This window comes from Xenia sp. Carnegie-2017, unplaced genomic scaffold, assembly GCF_021976095.1.
Source record: "Xenia sp. Carnegie-2017 unplaced genomic scaffold, XeniaSp_v1 HiC_scaffold_1, whole genome shotgun sequence".
Lineage (NCBI taxonomy): Eukaryota > Metazoa > Cnidaria > Anthozoa > Malacalcyonacea > Xeniidae > Xenia > Xenia sp. Carnegie-2017.
In genome coordinates this window covers 3,364,359-3,383,962 of record NW_025813402.1, presented here as the reverse complement: position 1 = coordinate 3,383,962, position 19,604 = coordinate 3,364,359, and the positions used below count along the sequence as shown (strand labels likewise).

The window sequence follows — 19,604 nt, the reverse complement described above, 5'->3', positions numbered from 1 at the left end:
TGAGTTTAGTTTTTGATGGAAATAATAACTATTTCCTCGTTTATTTTATATACTACATATCAACATGCATGTATTAAGACGTAAGTATTTCAACGTAACTGATGTGTTTTTCATGTAAAGAGAATAGTTAAGTGAGGAAGATCTTCAATCTTTTACTCAGCTGTTTTCATCAATTCCCACAGTGACTTTACAAGTTTGTCAATAACAACATCGTTTGTGTTTTTCACAGTACTACGTTGAGTCATTTCACGAACATTTTCTTCCGCTAAATTTAAGTTATAAATCAAATTATAATTGTTTACAATTCTTAGTGCATCCTTTGCTTTCAATGTACCTGTAAAAAAAAGAGCAAATAAAGAAGGTTGGTAAGTATTTTTAAGGTGTTTTTGAGTCATAGTATCTTAAGAAACAAGAAAAAAAATTTCAACATGGACGGTATAACTTTCATGCAAATATAAATCTTTGCCGGAAAACCAACCAGTTTTATCTAAATCTGATCTCAATATAGCTGCAGTAAGGTGCGAGAATCGCTCTAATTTTTCATCCAAATATTCGTCAGCTTCGTCTTTATCCACCGTGTCTGGTTTTGTAGAGATCTCAGCCTTTAACGGCATTGAATGCCCAGTGCTTGCACTAAGGTAATTTTCCTCTTCATTTCGTATTTTTAGTAAGTCATATGAGCTACAAAAAAAAATTTAAAAATATTCACATCCTTTTAAGCATTAAATTTAAGTATTTAACCACAGTAATTATACTCAAAGAAAGAAAAGTGTGCAAGAAATTCATCAGCATCTTTTACAACTAAACAGAAGCTTTAGAGAAGGAAATAAAATTTATTTCTGTTAAACGCTTTATAATATTCAAGCCCTATATGAATGTACATTAGTTATTCGTTTCATTATGAACGGTGTTTTGATACCTTTTTAACGTATCTATTGCTTTTTCATAATCTTTGTCAACATTCTGTTTTACAGCAATCGGAGGATATTGCTTCTTTTCAGCACGTGTTATTTCTGAATTTGATTAATATGAATGTGATTTTGTGCAAGTTCGCAGGGAGAAACAACACTTTTTATTCCGTATCGATCAAAGTCAAAGGAAATGATTGTAAAACAGAATCAGTCCTAATGATAATCTTAGTAGTTACATATTCTTACATTGGTTATCAAACTTGATCACCCTGTTAAACCGGACATTCGGCATTTATGAAAAAGCTAGCGGTGGAGACAACCAAAATTTGCCCTGCTTCTTTTAATAAAAACCTTGAGAAATTTTATTAAAAGCCAGAGAAAAAATCAACGATCGTTCATCAACCATTTCTCACATTGTAGTAACTTCAAATTCATAGATGTCAAAAATAGCGTGTTTTTTTTTATTTGTTTGAGGAAAAGAAAATTTGATACTTGCAATTTTAGCAGTCTTTTAATTGAAATGAAAAAGTGGAAAATTGTTTTTTCATTACTATAAAACTGATGAAAAAAGTAAAAATGGTCAATGTATCAATGTAATGTTGCTTTCATTGAAATAACAAGTATGGTCTTTATTTTTAATTTTAATGTATTAATGCACCTTTATTGCTTTCATTTGTTTCGCTTTCTGGCATTTTTCTTGGTGAAACTGGAGCCAAGGGTGTGCGACATTCCCAAAAAGGTTTTAATGGCATTTCACTTATTGTTGTGTTTGTATTTCTTTCAACTGAAAATGGGATACCCTTTTCCAAAAACTCAACAAAGTCTTTCCAACTGTTGAAAAACAAATATTTATAGACACAGAATCTTTAAAAATTCACAAAAAAATTGAATAGTTTTACCATACTTTATTTTACCATTTTTCTTCACATTAAATCGATTGACAATTTTCTCCAGTAATGAATGATGCAATGGAACATGCAGCCATGAACATGTCCGCTCAATCTAAAATTTGATATTTTATAAATTATAAAATATATGAAATTTTGGTATGGTGATAAACTCATTTCTATTGCAAAATGTATTTTGTCAAATAGATTTATATTAAATAATTGATCAAATATAATTCTCCTGAAATACCTGATCAGCTTTTACGTATTCAGTACCATTTGCCAGCATTCTTAAATCATTGTGGAGTTTTTCAAGAATCCTTAAGATTTCTTCACCATTAGCTTTAAATGCTTGTTCAATTTGGATTAACAAATATGCTTCTTCTCTGTCATCCATAGCTTTTTTTACCAACTTACGAGGTGACATGTAAGAAGACTGTTTTGTTTGAGGATTACTGTTTACATTACAGCTTTGAGGACTAACTTCTGTATTACTCGAAGGATAAATTTTAATTTTACCTGATTTTAATTTATCATGATTTGATGTTGTTGATCTGAGTGAACTACCTTTAAGACTATATGAAAACAAGTATTTGATGAGATTTTCATAGTTTATCAAGTTTGTGTTGCTCTTTGAAACAAATTTACAGAAGATCTTTTTCAGTAAGCCCAATGGTATTGGTACTTTGTATCTCTTCAAAGTTGTCTCAACTTGGTGCTCATTGATAAAACATTGTAATCCTGGATCAAAGCTTGCCATTTCTGTATAAATCTCTTTGAATGTTTTTGCTGGAAATTCTGAGAGGAGACGAGACAGCATTTCGTCAAAATTTTCATTTTCCACTTCATCAATTACGCTAGCCCTTCTCTCTCCAAGATTACCTCTTTCCAGATAGTTATTTTTAGTTCCTTTATGTCGCTTCAATTTCTCGGGAGCAACGCTTGAAATTGAAGTTAAACGAGGTTTATTTGACCTTGTTTTTTCGCTGTGGAAATCGTCCAAAAACCAAGGAGGTTTGCTAGAATATTTATATGGAGTTCTTGATAAACTGTCACGTTTCCCGCCATTTCTTTCTTTTAATTCAAAAGCTTTTCCTCCAACAATTTTTACATTTATCTTAGGTTGTTCATCTGTCCCAAATGGAGCATTCATAGCCATTTCTCAGCTATCAAATTACAACGACATTTAAAAAGCAATCATTGATAGAAGATTTTTGCCCGGTTTGTCGTGCACAAAAATAAAGACAGCTGTAATACATCACCGCAAAAATTACTTCGTGAGTCGTCCGAAGAGTCTTTGTTTATACACTCAAGAAAATTGCCACATAATGTTGAGCCAAATGTTGACTACAGTTGACTACATCGTTTTTTTATATAACATATACAGATTATTTTTATTTCAGTATTTAGCTAGTTGCGAGTCGCGACTTAAATTCTTAAAAGCTTTGCAATTAAAATTTAAAAATATAAATACGCCATGGTTGCCATGCAACTCTAATTTAATTCGACGCGAATGTCAAATGTGGAATGTTTTGTTGTTTCATAAAACTTTCCTTTCTTACGCAGTCGTCCAAAGACACGAAGTAATGAAGTAATAAATTTAAACGAGATCATCTAATACAGAAAAAGTTACCATGCTTATGAAATAGAAGATGAAGAAACAAAAATAGATTCTTATATATATTTCTAAAATAAAGTTTTCAAGCATGTTGCAACAACGGAGAAGGACTCAGTTTCATTGTCAAGAAATTGAATACAGCATATCATTAAAAAATATAATAAAACTGATTTTGTCCTTCATTTCAAATAATTGATATTTCAATTTTTACATGATTTAGAAAATATCGAGTATTGAGATGAAGTCCAATAAAATGAAATGCTAAACTCAGCATTTTTACATTGTTTAAAAACTTGCATTTAACTTTATGACATTTTGGATGAATGAGATAATAACAAAAAGCTTAAACTTTTGTGTAGAGACTTTAGAGATGAGCCCAGCCGGTTGGTTAGTTTCGTGATCAGGTCGGCTCGATGGGTTGGTCATGTGACCATTGAACTAAATACTGGAAGGCTACCGACATACATTCAGATCACGCAAATTTTGGCTTCATTCAGTGCTGTAGAACTAAATTTATCAGATGTGGGGCTCTCTTGACGTTTTTGTTAATAGTGCCCTTTTAAAATTACCCATTTCAAAGGTAGAAGGGGGGCTCCTCCCCCAAGCGCCCCCCACTTCTACAGCACTGGCTTCATTTCGTGTGCTACCGATTTATCAGAAGGTAGCCTTCCAGTTATGTTTAGTTTAATGCATGTGACTGATGAGACTGTGAGTCTACTTTGTTTAGGATACGCTAAGTTTGTGATCCTATGGAAGTGGAAATATCAGGCTTTGGAAATCCTCCAGGTTAAGAATGGTAATGTTGGTTCTATTGGTTGATTTTGTATGTTAGTTAATCATCGCTATAAAGCACCATCGCCACTTACTAAGCACCACCCAAGCTGCATAATTGCTGTTGATTTTTTGTTTTTTTTTAACGTTGAGACAAAAAAAATGCAGTAATATACATTTTTCATTCTACTCAGAGGTCAGACGTATTTCTTAGCCAATAAAATTAGGCTTGCTTTTGCTTTCCATTGCTGTGCTGAATGTCGACGCACAAAGGTGCGTCAAAGCTAATTTAAATGTTTGCAATTAGAATAATCTACTTAAATTACTAAGCTTCAATATTCTGTGAAATGTGTTTGGGAAAATAGTTTGAAAAGCCAATTTTCGGCCAAGGCAGACTTGTCAAAAAAGTTTCTGCCAGACAAAATTTTTTAAGCCACTTTTGGCCGAATTTATGCTCGTCTGGCAACCTGTGGTTGACCATTGACATTTGACTTTATGGTCAGCGGCGTTAGCACTGCGAGAAGCAAGGTAGGGGGCCACTCCCTGGTTGCCAAATTTCAGGATTGAACATTGCATACACTGGTTGCAAGCATTTGCGTAAGAACTGACTATTAAGAAATTGAATTCAAAACTTAACCATCAGTTACTTGAGATTTTATAATTTAATAATTTTTTATGTCTAAGATTTTTTTGTTTTTATAGATTCTACCCACCCACAGACCAACTATCTGTCCGAGTGGGTCTGTGGGTGGGTAGATATGGAAACAGACGATTCCTGGTAACTTTGCACTCACATGATAGCAAACCCTCAACCATTTTGCCTTAAGAAATAAGATTAAAAAACGACGACGACGGAGCATGCACAAGTCGGATCAAATTACTCATGTGACAAATAAAATCGTGAGGTCATCAGATAAAAGACATGGTTATAGCAGAATATAAACATGCAATCGTCTTTCTCTTTTTGTCTATCGTTTTATGGTTAAAATCTTCAATCGCGAATCACACAGAAAGCGTTACAACTGGTTAGTAGTCGATATTAACCTATGCGCAAAATACATACCAAACTGTTTTCCATTTCTATTATAATATTTTGTATATTTACCATGCTGACGAATGCTGAATTTATTTCGAAGGTTATTCTTTGAAATACCATTGATCTCATTGTCTGTCTATATAACACCTGTTCTAATATTGATACGCCCCGTAATTGATGGCTTCTATCATTTTATTTCTAGTCTTTAGACATAATTATTTTGGTTTTTTATGACAATAGCTTAGCTTTCTTAGATACTAGAAAAATTATGTGCATTTTGTGTAACCTGACCACAAAGTGTGATGATTTGTAATCGTAACTAGTCTCTTTATTTCGTGTTTAGCTACTGTAAATCATCTCAATTCAATATTGACACACAAGAGCACTGAAGAAATGGAAATTATAGATCATAATGAGTCAGAGCCTTGGGTCTTAATCACAATAATTGCAACTACAATTGCAGCTTTCTTTGCAATTGTCATTCTCTTAATTATATGTGTTTATAAAAGGTTAGTTGGTGTTTTCCTGAATTTTTTTGTTTGTTTTAGTCTTAGATGTTGCTTTTGTTAAATTTCTTTTCAATTTTGTAGACGACGCAGTGAAAGAATTGAAAGGGATAGAAATCTGTCATATAATAATATGAATTATGAAAGGTATCCTACTTTGTTACACAACCATTCATGACATTTAGTTTCATCACAAAATTATCTTGGAAAATGTTTTTTTAAATAACAATATTCAAGATTTACGAAATCATAAAAATGGATTATCAAACAAAATCAGGGCAAAACATTTCAAGGTTATTGGTTTGAGTTTATTGAAGAGTTATAATTACTTATACTTGCATGCACTGGCATAGCTAGCCCACGAATATGTAATGCAAAACTAAGCAAATTTATCTGTGTTTACACAATGATAAAACATTAGATTTTCAAGCAAATGAATGATAATGCGCTGAAATTTGCAAAGCAATGACTAAAACATGTGGATGACTATTCCTCTGGTTGCATGTATACAACTATTTAGCACAGCAAAGTTTTTCACAAGATTTGAAAGTTTCTATTTAGAAAGCAGATATGATGTTGTGGATTCTCCTAATTTTTACAATAATCAAACTTTATTCTTTCCATTGTGTCGTTAGCATTCAGGTATAACAAGTACTGTGTGTTCATTGATATAATAATTTATCGAGAAAAAAAGAATGCTTTCATTTTAATTACTAAAAATATTCCAAAATTTTGTGACTTGTGATTATACTTTAAGGCAAGATCATGATTACATTTATAGAAAATGTCTTTTAATGTTAAAAACTAGATTGGAAAATATTTTCTTTTTATATTTTCTTAGTACAGTGAAATTTAGAGAAGAATTGGAACAAGAAGGTGTTGTATTAAACAGGTATTTGCACTTTTTATCTTCAAAGTGTGACAGATATTTACTTTTAATTATTTCATATTTTGTGTTCTTTTGGTTATTTTTATTTTTTGGATATTTTCTCCTTAGCACTTATATTCTTGGTGGTTTTTTTGTGTCAGTAGATGTTGTTTCTCATACATACGCAATTTAACGACTTATATGCAAGTTTTGATCTGTGTTTGAAACTCTCCCCTAAATGATGCTGTTTTCATGTGCTGTTATGAGTATTTCGAAGTGACATGTTTCAGAGTACTTTAAAATTAACATGTTCAATATGTTGTTATGAGAGGGATTTTTGTAACGTGCACCAACCTTTAAAACAACTTATTCTAAAACAATGTAGTTTACCTCGTTGGTAAAACATTTTGACCTGACTTACTCTGGTGGCCATCGTCGAAATTCAAAACGGCTATATGTGAACGGTTTGATATACTTGAAGTATTTTAACGAAAAACGAGGCGTTGATAATCCATAAATTTTGGATTATACTTCGTTTTTCTTAACTAAATCTACAAATTCACACAATCAATAAAAGTACAAACCTTTTTTGTTGTAAGGAATTATAAATGTTCGTATCCATATCTTCTTTTTCGAACAAATCGCATCTTTTCAAAAGAATTATTTTAAATCTCGTATTGCGTGTAACCCAAGTCCCAAGTCCTCCATGTGAGATGTTCACGACGCTGCGTTTCATTCTGACTTCTGAGTGCAGTTTGTAAACATGTATTATGGTTTTATATCTTCAATGCACCACATGAACAATTTTTGCTGAAATTCTCCGCCATGATGGCGGACGTTGTGAACGTCTCTGTATAATTCACCTATGCTTATGACGCGTTATGGCCATACATCAATGTTTCACTTTTCTTTTCAAGTTTCTTGAGAAATTCCCTGAAGACACATTTTTAGCTCGAGACATAGTGTCACAAAAAGAAGTGACACCGTAAAAATCATCTCATTGTTTCCAAACAGATTACCGAAGTTGGCATGCGTAGACTTTCATTAAATTATTTTTGTATTATCATGCGCGTAAAGCAAATGTTTATGAACAATGAGATGATTTCTACATAGTGTTAGTTTTTAGGGTGCACCCTGTACTGTAGTAGTTGGAACAAATTGAATGACAAAACATAAGTATACTGAATTGACAAAACAAAAGAAAACAATTGGAATGTTTGAATTGACAAAACGAAACGAAATGTTTGAATTGAATTGTTCGCCATCCCAAAATAAGCGTTTTGAGCATAAGATGATCCAAATGAATTTAACCATTAGCTATCAAAACGAAACTTTAAAACAATGCTGGAAAACATAAATATTAAATTGAAAACGCTCCTAAAAAATAACGTTTTTTTTCCTCACGTATTATAAATGAAAATTTACAAATTTTTTTAATAATTATCCTAAACTCGAATTTTTGGTGACTACCTTCATGAGTGCGTTGTATTTGTTGTCAACCAATGACTATTGACGACAGGCTTTAACTATTAGAATGTTACGTGTTTTTTTTTTCAAGTGTAAAAAGTTCAGCAGCACCTGATGTACAGAAGGCGAAAAATAACGCGAGAAATGAATCTGGTTATGAGCGCGTTGATTTACCAAGTGACTTACCATCATCTAAAAGACATTACGAAAACGTTACTCCTCGAAATTTTAAACATCCTTGTGATAAATCTCACCAAAATAATCAACAATATGAGAATGTTTTTCCCGTGTCAAAGAAAGAAAGTGATGCAGCTAAGACACCTGTTGGTCGTTATGAGGAAGTTTTCTTGGATTCATCGACTGTCATGACGAAAAATGGTGATGGGAAAAGGAGCAACGATCAGTACTATGAGAATGTTGAATTAAAAAAAAAATGAGAATAGCCCATCTTTAGTTGATTGTTCAGAGTTGTATATGTCTTTCTTTGGGATAATTTTTTGATTTAAGTCGAAGTTCTAGGGAAAATATAAAAATCGCAGTTTATCAAACACTGTGGCTAGCGTGTAACCTGGGTGTGAAATACCTTCAGCATTCAAGTACATGCATGTTGTAGATTTGAGAACAATAAGTATTATGTTGTACTTCGTTAAGTTTTCTTGAACAGAATAAAATTCAAATGTCTGCTATTTTTGCCATAGTCTATGGACATAACAAAGAGAAGTAGTCAGCAATTGCCTACAAAAGATTATGCCGTGTTTGGTGATGTTGCAACATTAAGAATTGTTTTGAGAATTAATAATTGTTGCTTTCTTCTTAATTGTTCGCACTGTTGCCGGTGTATCTTCTTGAAGTTTAGTCTTAAAACAGAGGCACCGTTCATACTTTTCTCGAGTTATATGATCAAAAAAATTTAACATTTTGGAAGAGTGCAAACGACAGGATGAAATATGTAATTTGAGTCCCACTCGCTGAACATGAAATAAGATAGTCATATCGGTCACAACGCGTTACTCTTTGGAATGACAATATCCTTGGAGTCTACATAATTCTTATGTTTCAGTTGAATTACTTTAATAAAGGTCAAACTTATTATAAACTGATGAAGAATGATCAATATAATATGAAAATGATAACATATGTGATGATGTTTGTCGTGGCAGACACCATTCATGGGAGCGGAACTAAGTTAACTATATCACCAAGTAAGTACACGTTTCAAACCAACTCAAACACTTCTACTTTAACAAAAATTTGATTTTTCTACGCGAAAGTATATAGCCATTGCATTCCACACGCCTTTATTCCGATTTTAAAATACTTGAGCTGTCATATTTTAATAAAAATGTCGACGATGCTGTGATATGTTCATAATAATTTCGTTAAATATTTGAATTTATTTCATGTATGATTCCGTTGATATACGTTATTTCTTGTTCTGTCTGTAACTTTTTATACTTTTAACTTCTGCTGTAGAAAAACCACAGTATCTCATTCGACTATAAAATATCAAATTAAAAAATAAAGTAAACTTCTCAAAGTAGATTAAGTCAATGATAATAATCAATGGCTGAAGCAAAGCTCTGTTTTCTCTTATCGACAATCTCATCTTAGATTTTTCCGAATCTCTCAACTTAGGGTCTAGTTTATTTGAAGCAAATTTTCAAATTTTCAAAGTTAGCCAGTCTGATGTGTTGTTCGACAGTCATTTAACCAACTTCAATGGATATTTTAACTTTAATAGTCATGAGAGATAATGGGGCGACTAACACTGACAAATTACTGTAGTGTATGAAATATCGAACTTTTCACAAATATTAAACCCATGATTAAAACCAAATCACCACAACGGAGACAATAATTTCCTTTAGCATGTAGTAAAAGTGTCCAGAAGAATAAACAGGGCATTTCTATCTCATATTATATGTTTAATTTACGAGTAAACATCAGCAAATTTAACTGCCACGGTCAATTTTTTTTAACTGCAGTTGAAAAGTTCTTACTTTTAAATTTATTGTAACTATACATTTTCTTGATGAAAAGCATCCAAGTTCAGTATAAATATGATTCCTCAACACATAAGGCAATTATAAAGTGACATTTTTTAAAAATTTTTAATTAGTAATGTTTTGTCTTTAGCTTAAGCCCATTATCCGCATTAATAAAGATCTCCTCTGTTTAATTTCAAGAATCCTTGTCATGCTATTGGTTTTTTTCTAGGTCCAACTACAACAATCGACGGTAACAACAGCATGAGTATTTCAAAAATAAAAAGCGTTCCTTCTGTAACGTCTAGAGCATATTCAACTGAAACAACCCCATTGTTGAGGGTCATTAACACATTACCATCGATGATCTCATTTGAAAGTATCTCATCTTCGAACCCATTCACAATGACTAAAATATCTTTCTCTACTGCATACGTAACATCATCAACGGTGATAAATAAAATCGTGGTACCATTACAATCAAGACAAACACATGCCTCAAAAGCATCGTCTACAGGTTTGGAATCATCCACATCCAAAGTTCAAATCAAAATGGAGACAGCAAGAATTTATAATGTCTCAAAAGCATCGTCTACAAGTTTGGAATCATCCACATCCAAAGTTCAAATCAAAATGGAGACAGCAAGAATTTATAATGTCTCAAAAGCATCGTCTACAAGTTTGGAACCATCCAATACCAAAGTTCAAATCAAAATGGAGACCACAAGAATTTATAATGTCTCAAAAGCATCGTCTACAAGTTTGGAACCATCCACTACCAAAGTTCAAATCAAAATGGAGACAGCAAGAATTTATAATGTCTCAAAAGCATCGTCTACAAGTTTGGAATCATCCACATCCAAAGTTCAAATCAAAATGGAGACAGCAAGAATTTATAATGTCTCAAAAGCATCGTCTACAAGTTTGGAACCATCCAATACCAAAGTTCAAATCAAAATGGAGACCACAAGAATTTATAATGTCTCAAAAGCATCGTCTACAAGTTTGGAATCATCCACATCCAAAGTTCAAATCAAAATGGAGACTACAAGAATTTATAATGTCTCAAAAGCATCGTCTACAAGTTTGGAACCATCCAATACCAAAGTTCAAATCAAAATGGAGACCACAAGAATTTATAATGTCTCAAAAGCATCGTCTACAAGTTTGGAATCATCCACATCCAAAGTTCAAATCAAAATGGAGACCGCAAGAATTTATAACACGACAACTTTGTCTGCAATTACACCGATGAAATTTAGCTTGCATTCGATACAGAAAACGTCGTTAATGTTGAGTTCATCATCACCTTCACCAACTTTGAAAAAAACGCTAATTTTTATAACAAAAAATGAGAAAATACTATGGTGGAATGTTTCATCAGGTATAAATATAACATCTCTTCTAACTATTCAAGAATACGTAGATAAATTTACCAGGCATTCGTAAAGCATAACACGGTATTTACTGTTTAATACAATTCACAAAACTGTCCCAATTACCAAAGTTTTATTTCTTCAGAAAGTTTACTCGGCTCAGATTGAAATCTAATTTAAAAATGTAGCTATGACCTTATCGTTTTTCATTTCAGGAACTCTGAAAGTTATGTTTTTTGGGACATTTATTGCAGCGTGCATTTTAATCATTCTGCTTCTGGTAACATGTTGCTGTTGGAGAAAACAATCAAAAGCAAATAAATTAATGAAACAAAATAATACATCCAATCCTCATGTCAATAACACAAATGTGACAGGACTTCCCTCCCCACTTTTACTTCGTAAGTTTTCCCAGAAGCCTGAGTCAGATTACGACCAACCACTTGAAAACGTAGAAAATTCTGAGATTTCTTATGTCATTACAATTGCTGGAAATGCGTCGAACTATGCCTCCGCTGAAGAAAATATATCTGACAATGATGGTGAGCAACGAAATGACGTAACATCAATTTATGCAAATGAGCTAGGTGACAATCGATCACAGGGTTATGTAAATGCCTCTTTTGAGGAAGATGGTTATCAAGAACTTATATCAACGAACCGAAACAAAGAAAATCCTTATACATCGTTAATCAAAAACAACACGATTACCGAGCAAACTGATTTATAATTCAGGAAATGAAAGTAACGACTTTTTTCTATCAAACACTTAGTGATCATAACGTCCATAAATGACAGGACTAAATCTAGTTAGAAAGTTCAGAGAATTCATATTTTAATCAAACAATACCTATTTAATAAAACAACTGAATATCAGAGAGCAGTTTTGTTTTTTTTACAAGCATAACTTATGTCAGATTGTGTCTTAACGCCATGTTCAATGATTATATCGCTATTACAAGTTGAAACAACCACAAATCTTATTGAGGAAGCACAGATTTACAGCAGGGTGATGGTTAGAAAATATTATCAAAAAAAGACTTGAACAGTTCCCTGGTCTGTTATGAAAAAATATTCAACGACATGACCATGCATAATTTCTTCAAAAGATGTTGTAAGCCTTAAATTATAACATTTCATGTTTCACTTAGCAAGTCAGATCATCACCTCATTCAATAACTATCGACTCTCACATACTACGTACCTATATATTATTGCTGACTATTGGTTTGCTGATGTATTCTTGGGGAAATAAGCGGACATCAAAGGAATTGCTGGTTGTACATTTGATGATATGATAGGGTTATTTGAATCATTTTTCTTATTTTGTGTCTGTAATGGAGCAGGTCTTGATTGACACATTTTTTGATTTGGTTTCGTCAAGTACTTGGGATCAATTAAAGGATTATTTTCTTTTCCCAATTTCAAAGGACCAGAGAGACTTTGGGGTGACGTTTTAGCTTTTTCCTCGGGGATACTTGGGGTAATTTGAGCTGCCTTATATCCTGGTCGGTACACAACCTAAAGGGCATGAAGCACTTTATAAATGAATGTGATCAAAATGATTTTTTCAAGAAAGCTGATAAAGACGGCATTTTGATGAAATGAAAAACTACAGCGTAGGTTCTCAAGCGAATTTAAAAAAAAAATTCCTGTGAAAAATTTTCATAACCAACAACCACTAGTACCTGTTATTTCCTAAATGTACTTTCTGTCTGTCACATCACTTTACTTATTGTACTTTACATAATACAGTATACTATGCCTTATGTTTTCATGCACCTGTATTCTAAATCTACTCAATATTTTCGGAAAACTACCTGAGACGTTAAAAAATATTTCCTACCAGTAATTTGTGCAAAATTTCAAGGCAACAGCGCTGCCGGATATATTTTAGAAGTATAGTGATGTGACAGACAGAAACCACAAAGTAAAAATTAATTGGATTACTTGAACACCTAATAGTTGTTGACAAAAAAACCGTAAATGTTTGTTGAAAGAAAAAATCTGTGTGATCAAACGTGTACCAAGTAAGGAACAAACGAACCATGTTGATATTCTTGAGTTATATACGACATTAGAAAGATAAGAAAAGTCAGGTACAAATGTAAAATCTTTCCAGTTATAAAAATTCAGTCGTATGAGAATTAAATTTAATAGTCACGGCATTCAAATTCCTGACGTCAAATTACGACATTTCAGCACAAGATTAAGCTTACCTGGGCATGTGACATCGGGTTACGAGGAATGTGTACATTCGTGGAATTTGAAACAGAGTCGACGGAAAGTGGGGTACTGTGAGGCTGAATTAATTTGAAAAAAAATTGAAAAAAATAACTTACAGTAAAACACAAAATAAAACTGACTGGAGATAAAGACTAATTCAATTTATTGTAAAGATTTAGCCTCCTAAGAGCTCTATGATAGTATGACAGTAAGTTCAATGATACGGGATGATTTTCATTGTCATGTTTTACGTAGATACAAACTACACACGCTGAAAACCATATTTTTGTATTTTCTTATACATGCAGAGTCTTAGGTGTGAAAAACGCAACAAGGAAAATAAGCCACGATTTCATTGCAATTTAAAATTTTCCAAAAATTCATAGCTAAAGAAATTCATGCAGTGTTGACAGTAAATATCTAACTTTATATTGTCCACTATAGCAGATCTGCAGCACTCATTTAAACAAATGAAATAAGCGATTGAAAAAGTTTGATTAAGGGTTAATATTGCCCTAAAAAATTTATCTTGTGAGGTGATAGACATGAAAAGAATACGTACCGATAAGAATAATCAATAGTAAGATAAAGAGAAGAAGCTAAACGAATTCATGGAAATTATAATCAACTCACCAAAGCCAAGTTGTTGAAATTTGAACGAGCACCAATGTGCGAAGAAAGAGAGTTTACACTGGCAGGTCCAAATTTTGACTGATATTGTTCATTGATTTGTTTATTCAACCAGTTGATGACTTCAAAACAGAAAATAAAGTCAAAGAAAACATTCGTGTATAAAGTTGATTGTAATAACAGTAAATTGGATCTATAATTTATTTATACATGTTGACAATATAACTTTACCGTTTTCATTAGTTTTCAACATTTGCTTATTCTCCTCTAATTTGTCATTGGCTGTTGAGAGAGATTCCTTCAATGTGTCAATCTAAAGAAAAATTACACCTCATAGGCCACCTTTGATGTTACATATATGTGTAGGTATAAATATAGCAACTTAAGTTTAACAATTATTGTGTTCAATTGCAACCTTATGGAGTTGTAGAAATCTTACCTCTGCATCTTTTTTCTTAACTTCACCCATCAATGTTTGTAGTTCCTCATTTTGTTTCTCCATTGTTGATGTCTGTGAACACAAAAGAAATCATACAGAACATATTCCCTAATTATTCAGTTCAATAAATAACTTACCTTTTCAGTTACCACCTTTTCTTGTTGAGCTATAACAGTCGCATTAAGTTTGTTCTAAGTAGAAAACATAAAAAATCTTCATACACAAGTCTGATATCAACACAACATGCCGATGCGTCTGGCGTTGCTTGCGAAACGTATGAACGTAGTCGTTAGCAAGTTGTTCGCTCTGTCGTCCAAATGATCGTAATAAAGTAAATGGTTTGAATCCGGGAGTATCGTTACATGTTTGTGGATGTATATCGTCCAGGTTAGTATAGTCCTGAGAAGGACTGTTGTTGTTGGTGTTGACTGACGTTTCGACAACCTTAGTGGTAGTCATCTTCAGAGTCAACCTTAGCGGTAGTCATCTTCAGAGTCAAAATGCTAATGTTCCTAGCTGTATGCAGATGTATGTTGGTTGATGTATGCAGGTGTATGTTGGTTGATGTATGCAGGTGTATGTAGGTTAGTAAATGAGCGTTTATGCAGGTGTATGTTGGTTGATGTATGCAGGTGTATGTTGGTTGATGTATGCAGGTGTATGTAGGTTAGTGTATGAGGGTATATGTAGGTGTATGTTGGTTGATGTATGCAGGTGTATTTAGGTCAGTGTATGAGGTATATGTAGGTGTATGTTGGTTGCTGTATGCGGATGTATTTAGGCGAACACATATTTATATAAGTAAAATAGAAACGTAAATTTCTACCTTTGCTTTCGAGTTACGAAGCTCTTTCTGTATCCGAAGTATGATTTCATTTCCCTAATAACAACACATCTAATTTTAACACATCTCAAAATACAACACAATTCAAACTTACAACTTATATTATTGACTATGATGATCAAATTCGACGAGTGATACCGTAAAAAACTTTGAGTGGAAATATAAATTTATTTAAGTAGTTAAATATGACTCAACAGTACAATAACTATGTCTAAAACAGCGTGTGCAACTTGAACAGTACGTATGACATAAAGATGATGGATGTTATCAATATCTAAAATAACAATTTAGACGTGTAATGTACATATTTCAATGTTGACTCACTGTAAAAAAATACATTTCTAAAGAAGTAGATAATGCTAATGATGTGAAATTTACGTAACATGACAAAACCAGCAGGCTGACTACGTCACTGAAAACAATATGTGTATATTGAACAGTAGGCATATCACTGAAAACATTGTATGTACGTAAGCAATATATCAATGGAAGATGTAGGTGTTAAAGAATCCTAAAATACTTATGACGTTACCTCTTTCAACATATTTTCTCAGTAAAAGGCAGTGTAAATGTAAAAATAAAAACATAACACACACCTTAACAAGTTCATCTGAAATTGACTGAACCGTTCTTTCTGACTTATTCAATTGTTGTTGACGTTCCGCAACAGTTTCTTCGCATTTTTTTCTCTGCTCATTGGCGGCCTCAAGAAGTTCCCTTGTTCTCGATATTACCTAGAAATCCAAAAACTTTGAACTTGCCCATACTTGTACACTAGCGTTAATCGTTTTTTCAACCGTGTGTTAGATGTGTTGCTCAAATCATTCACCATTCATCGTTTTGTGACAACTCGTAGCAAAAATAGCTTCGTCAACGCGGTTAAGTTAAACACCTGATCATAATTTTTTAATATTTGTGAGAGTGTATGGTTATTATTGACAGGAAGATGAGAAAGTAGATAAAAAATACTTCTTGATTATCTTTATTTTCTTGCTCAAGGACAGCTATTCTTGTACGAAGATGATTCAAAGTTTTGTCTCTTTCATGGCGTTCACTATCCAAGTTCGTGTTATCACGACGCAATTTTGTCATTTCTACTTTACATCGCTGATAAGCCTGGTAAAATAAATTTTGTATTTTATAACTTTTTATTGTTGATATGTCTGGTAAAATAAATTTTATGTTTTGTTACTCTACGACGTTGATATCAACGGTAAAATAAATATGTTTTATACACAAATATCATCGGGATTGCATAGACAAAAAAAGTTTGAGAAAGATTCTCATTCAACTAAATTATCGCACTCTGCAACAATATAATTATGTACCTCTTCAGAAAATGTTAGTTTAGTTTTGAGATCAGTACAAGTGGCATCACAACGAAATTTTGCCTCGCTTAATTCCTATGAAAATAAACAATAATGAAAAAAAAACAACAAGAATAAATAAACAATAAACTACAAGCATGGTAAAATGTTGTTATTTCAAAGACAAATGATCATTCAATGTACACTGGAGATACCTATAACAAACATCGTGTACTATGATAATCTATATGATTCACAACAATACGTAGAGGTTCATAAATTTACAAACATCGTGTACTATGATGATCTATATGATCAACAACAATACGTAGAGGTTCATAAATATACAAACATCGTGTACTATGATAATCTATATGATCCACAACAATTCGTAGAGGTTCATAAATTTACAAGTGAGAAATCAACTCCGTGATAAATTTTTAATATCTTACGTTATTTGTGATGGTCAATTTGGATATTTTATTTTGAAGTTCCACAAGAATCGCTCGATGTGATGATTCTAACTGTTTTTTTTCCTCATCACAACGTTTCTGACAAGATGCTTGAATCTAACAAAAATACGGTACCAATTTAAAATATTCACATCAAATCACTGAAAAATAGGATTAAAAGCAGATATAACTTATATAAGAACGTTTTCAGTATGATTTAGGGAAATGAAAAAGACATGAAAAATTAGATCGTCAAAACGATGTTGAGTCAAAGTTTACCGATGGTCAAAATGCAAAATATCGAAAAGTTTAGTAAGGAAACTGGCCAAAAAACATGTTTTTTTTGCTTTTTCTATACCTTCACAATAATCAATCTGAATATTATATCTATTGGAATAAGTGTATATTATGTTTTAAGATTCGTCTTGTCTGTATACATGGATCATTGCAGTTTTTTGTAAGAAAAACACGTGACCTTAGTATAACAAAATTGCGCGTGTCACAAATTTTCATGAAGTGTAAAATTTTCATTTTCTCTTAACAAAACTGTTAAGACTTACCTGAATTGTTTTTTCTTTTTCAGTAGCAAGTTCTAGAGAATGCTGAGTTATTATTGAGCTAGACTTTACATTAAATTCTTCCCTTAATTCACTCAATTCTTTATTCCTAGATGCTAGAGCCTAGAAAGGTCAGATAAAGAGAGAAAAAAAATCCCATATTTACTATGGGTATCTTTCATCAAAAACAACAATTCATGATGTCGAAAATTTCTGATAAATTCTCTATTCATACACCATAGTATATATTTTTGGTCACCTCTTGTGCTCTTGCTAAACGACCACCAAGTTCAGTTTCAGTTGATTCAAGTTGTTTTTTCAGCACTTTGTTTTCATCCTAAAAAGATTTAATAATAAAAAGTCAGGAAACACGTTTATTCTTCTTTGAGTAAAAAATACATAGATTCCAAACAAAATCATCCTCTTAACCAGTGATGTATAACTTGGTAATTAATGCATTATATGCTAGATTCAAGATTCACTTCCTACAAGTGAAAACATAAATCTATATGTTATACAACCACTGGTAAAAGGAACAAAAAGTAGTATTATGTCGCTGGGGTTAGCCAAGTCAATGTACCTAATGCTCATGCAATTTACAGGCTGGCAAAATGCTAATCACATGCTTAATAAGATGTTCATCACACATTAGAGTGAGAATACACTATTGAATACAGGTTATTCCCTGCACTGTGATACACCTATCACTGGCAAAGAATGGTCTACCTGAACATTCAAACATGTACCCTTACCTGTTAGAATGTGACATATGATCATTAGGGAATGGTAACTTGAATTGTACTAATTAATACCATGGCATACCTTTAGTGAAGTAAGACATGTAGCTAAGTATTTCTTAACATCAACATCATTTCCCAAGATAAACTTCAATGATAAATGAGTTAAATGTTTAAAAGAGTTTGTCTCTACAACATTCAAATATGATACTCCACAATCATGATCTGAAATTGTAAATGTCAACAAAAACCTGAAAATAAAAGTAAAATAACATGAGTTATAAAAATATTGAGGTTTAATTTGGATATATTGAATGAGTTGCTTACTTAGGAAAATCCTTAGCTTCCTCATCAATACAATAAGTGAGAAGATCCATCAGGTTTTGTGGAAAAGATGCGAAATCAACAAGCAAACCTTGCTGACTTTTTAATCTGCAAATAAAACAACACAAGTCTTTATAAACTTATACTGTACAGACATGACATAATACAATGCAATAAATATTTAGGTTTAGCTAAATAATTGATCCATACATTTGAAAATCATCTTCACCAAGTTGCAACGTAAACAGAAAGAATGGATCTTCGTCGTCTGTCAATCTCACAGATAGCTCCTAAAACATAAAAAAGCATGTTAAAATTGCTCAAAAATAATGATTAAACTGACGTTTTGATTAGTATTTGCTGCATGGTTTTTCTCACATACAAATTTCAAGCCTGTTTGACAAACCTTTCCTCTCGTTGATTGTGGGTGAATGGTTAATATAGAAATTCTCAAGCGAGCACGTCTGTGTTTACAAAAGAAATATAATTTAAAAAAAGAATTTCAAAAACACGAAGTTGACAATCATAGATGAAGCAAACCTTTCTTCACGAGATGAGGATCTCAGAGAAACAAAAAGTAATTTATTGAAAAGTTCCTCCATCATTTAATAATGTGTATTTTATATATTTTTAAAAATGGCGCTTCGATTCTAGTCGCGCCCG

General features: G+C 32.4%; 3 protein-coding genes and 1 long non-coding RNA gene across 6 annotated transcripts; 2 read left to right on the top strand and 2 right to left on the bottom strand.

Moving 5' to 3' along the window:
* Window positions 1-4: 4 nt before the first annotated feature.
* On the bottom strand, window positions 5-3,228 carry LOC124444482 (uncharacterized protein C1orf87-like). The gene is made up of 6 exons (XM_046995109.1): window positions 2,049-3,228; window positions 1,816-1,913; window positions 1,570-1,742; window positions 920-1,013; window positions 479-681; window positions 5-334 (listed from the first exon to the last, which is right to left on the bottom strand). Exons 1-6 carry the CDS (start codon window positions 2,955-2,957, stop codon window positions 153-155), a joined length of 1,659 nt encoding a protein of 552 aa, XP_046851065.1. The 5' UTR covers window positions 2,958-3,228; the 3' UTR covers window positions 5-152.
* A 1,746-nt stretch (window positions 3,229-4,974) lies between these two features.
* LOC124444468 (mucin-3A-like) lies at window positions 4,975-12,303 on the top strand. Of its 2 annotated transcripts, XM_046995093.1 has the most exons (7): window positions 4,975-5,212; window positions 5,567-5,732; window positions 5,814-5,876; window positions 6,571-6,621; window positions 8,156-9,266; window positions 10,282-11,433; window positions 11,641-12,303. In XM_046995093.1, exons 5-7 carry the CDS (start codon window positions 9,116-9,118, stop codon window positions 12,153-12,155), a joined length of 1,818 nt encoding a protein of 605 aa, XP_046851049.1. In that variant the 5' UTR covers window positions 4,975-5,212; window positions 5,567-5,732; window positions 5,814-5,876; window positions 6,571-6,621; window positions 8,156-9,115; the 3' UTR covers window positions 12,156-12,303. The 2 variants fall into 2 exon arrangements, with proteins under 2 accessions (XP_046851049.1, XP_046851057.1); XM_046995101.1 differs by lacking the exons at window positions 10,282-11,433; window positions 11,641-12,303 and having other exon boundaries at window positions 8,156-8,750.
* A 77-nt stretch (window positions 12,304-12,380) lies between these two features.
* LOC124444451 (spindle assembly abnormal protein 6 homolog) lies at window positions 12,381-19,571 on the bottom strand. 2 transcript variants are annotated; one of them, XM_046995082.1, is made up of 19 exons: window positions 19,482-19,559; window positions 19,348-19,405; window positions 19,152-19,231; window positions 18,945-19,049; window positions 18,703-18,868; window positions 18,140-18,217; window positions 17,884-18,003; window positions 17,324-17,440; window positions 16,893-16,967; window positions 16,534-16,680; window positions 16,161-16,298; window positions 15,547-15,600; window positions 14,858-14,911; window positions 14,721-14,792; window positions 14,513-14,594; window positions 14,285-14,403; window positions 13,645-13,728; window positions 12,630-12,946; window positions 12,381-12,545 (listed from the first exon to the last, which is right to left on the bottom strand). In XM_046995082.1, the coding sequence occupies exons 1-18, from the start codon at window positions 19,544-19,546 to the stop codon at window positions 12,647-12,649; spliced, it is 1,914 nt and encodes a 637-aa protein (XP_046851038.1). In that variant the 5' UTR covers window positions 19,547-19,559; the 3' UTR covers window positions 12,381-12,545; window positions 12,630-12,646. The 2 variants fall into 2 exon arrangements, with proteins under 2 accessions (XP_046851038.1, XP_046851031.1); XM_046995075.1 differs by having other exon boundaries at window positions 12,381-12,946; window positions 19,482-19,571.
* Window positions 17,333-18,253, top strand: LOC124444522. The gene is made up of 2 exons (XR_006947969.1): window positions 17,333-17,454; window positions 17,994-18,253. It is a non-coding gene; the product is annotated as an uncharacterized LOC124444522 (long non-coding RNA).
* Window positions 19,572-19,604: the final 33 nt, after the last annotated feature.

Coding starts and splice junctions, on each gene's coding strand:
- LOC124444482 (XM_046995109.1), bottom strand. CDS start 2,957: ATGGCTATGAATGCTCCATTTGGGACAGATGAACAACCTAAGATAAAT. Junction 1,914..2,048: donor AATACGTAAAAGCTGATCAG/GTATTTCAGGAG, acceptor ATCAAATTTTAG/ATTGAGCGGACATGTTCATG. Junction 682..919: donor GCAATAGATACGTTAAAAAG/GTATCAAAACAC, acceptor TTTTTTTTGTAG/CTCATATGACTTACTAAAAA.
- LOC124444451 (XM_046995075.1), bottom strand. CDS start 19,546: ATGATGGAGGAACTTTTCAATAAATTACTTTTTGTTTCTCTGAGATCC. Junction 18,218..18,702: donor CATGTCTTACTTCACTAAAG/GTATGCCATGGT, acceptor AAATCTTTTTAG/GATGAAAACAAAGTGCTGAA. Junction 12,947..13,644: donor ACCCGATGTCACATGCCCAG/GTAAGCTTAATC, acceptor CATGCCCTTTAG/GTTGTGTACCGACCAGGATA.
- LOC124444468 (XM_046995093.1), top strand. CDS start 9,116: ATGTTTCAGTTGAATTACTTTAATAAAGGTCAAACTTATTATAAACTG. Junction 9,267..10,281: donor TAAGTTAACTATATCACCAA/GTAAGTACACGT, acceptor GTTTTTTTCTAG/GTCCAACTACAACAATCGAC. Junction 11,434..11,640: donor ATGGTGGAATGTTTCATCAG/GTATAAATATAA, acceptor TTTTCATTTCAG/GAACTCTGAAAGTTATGTTT.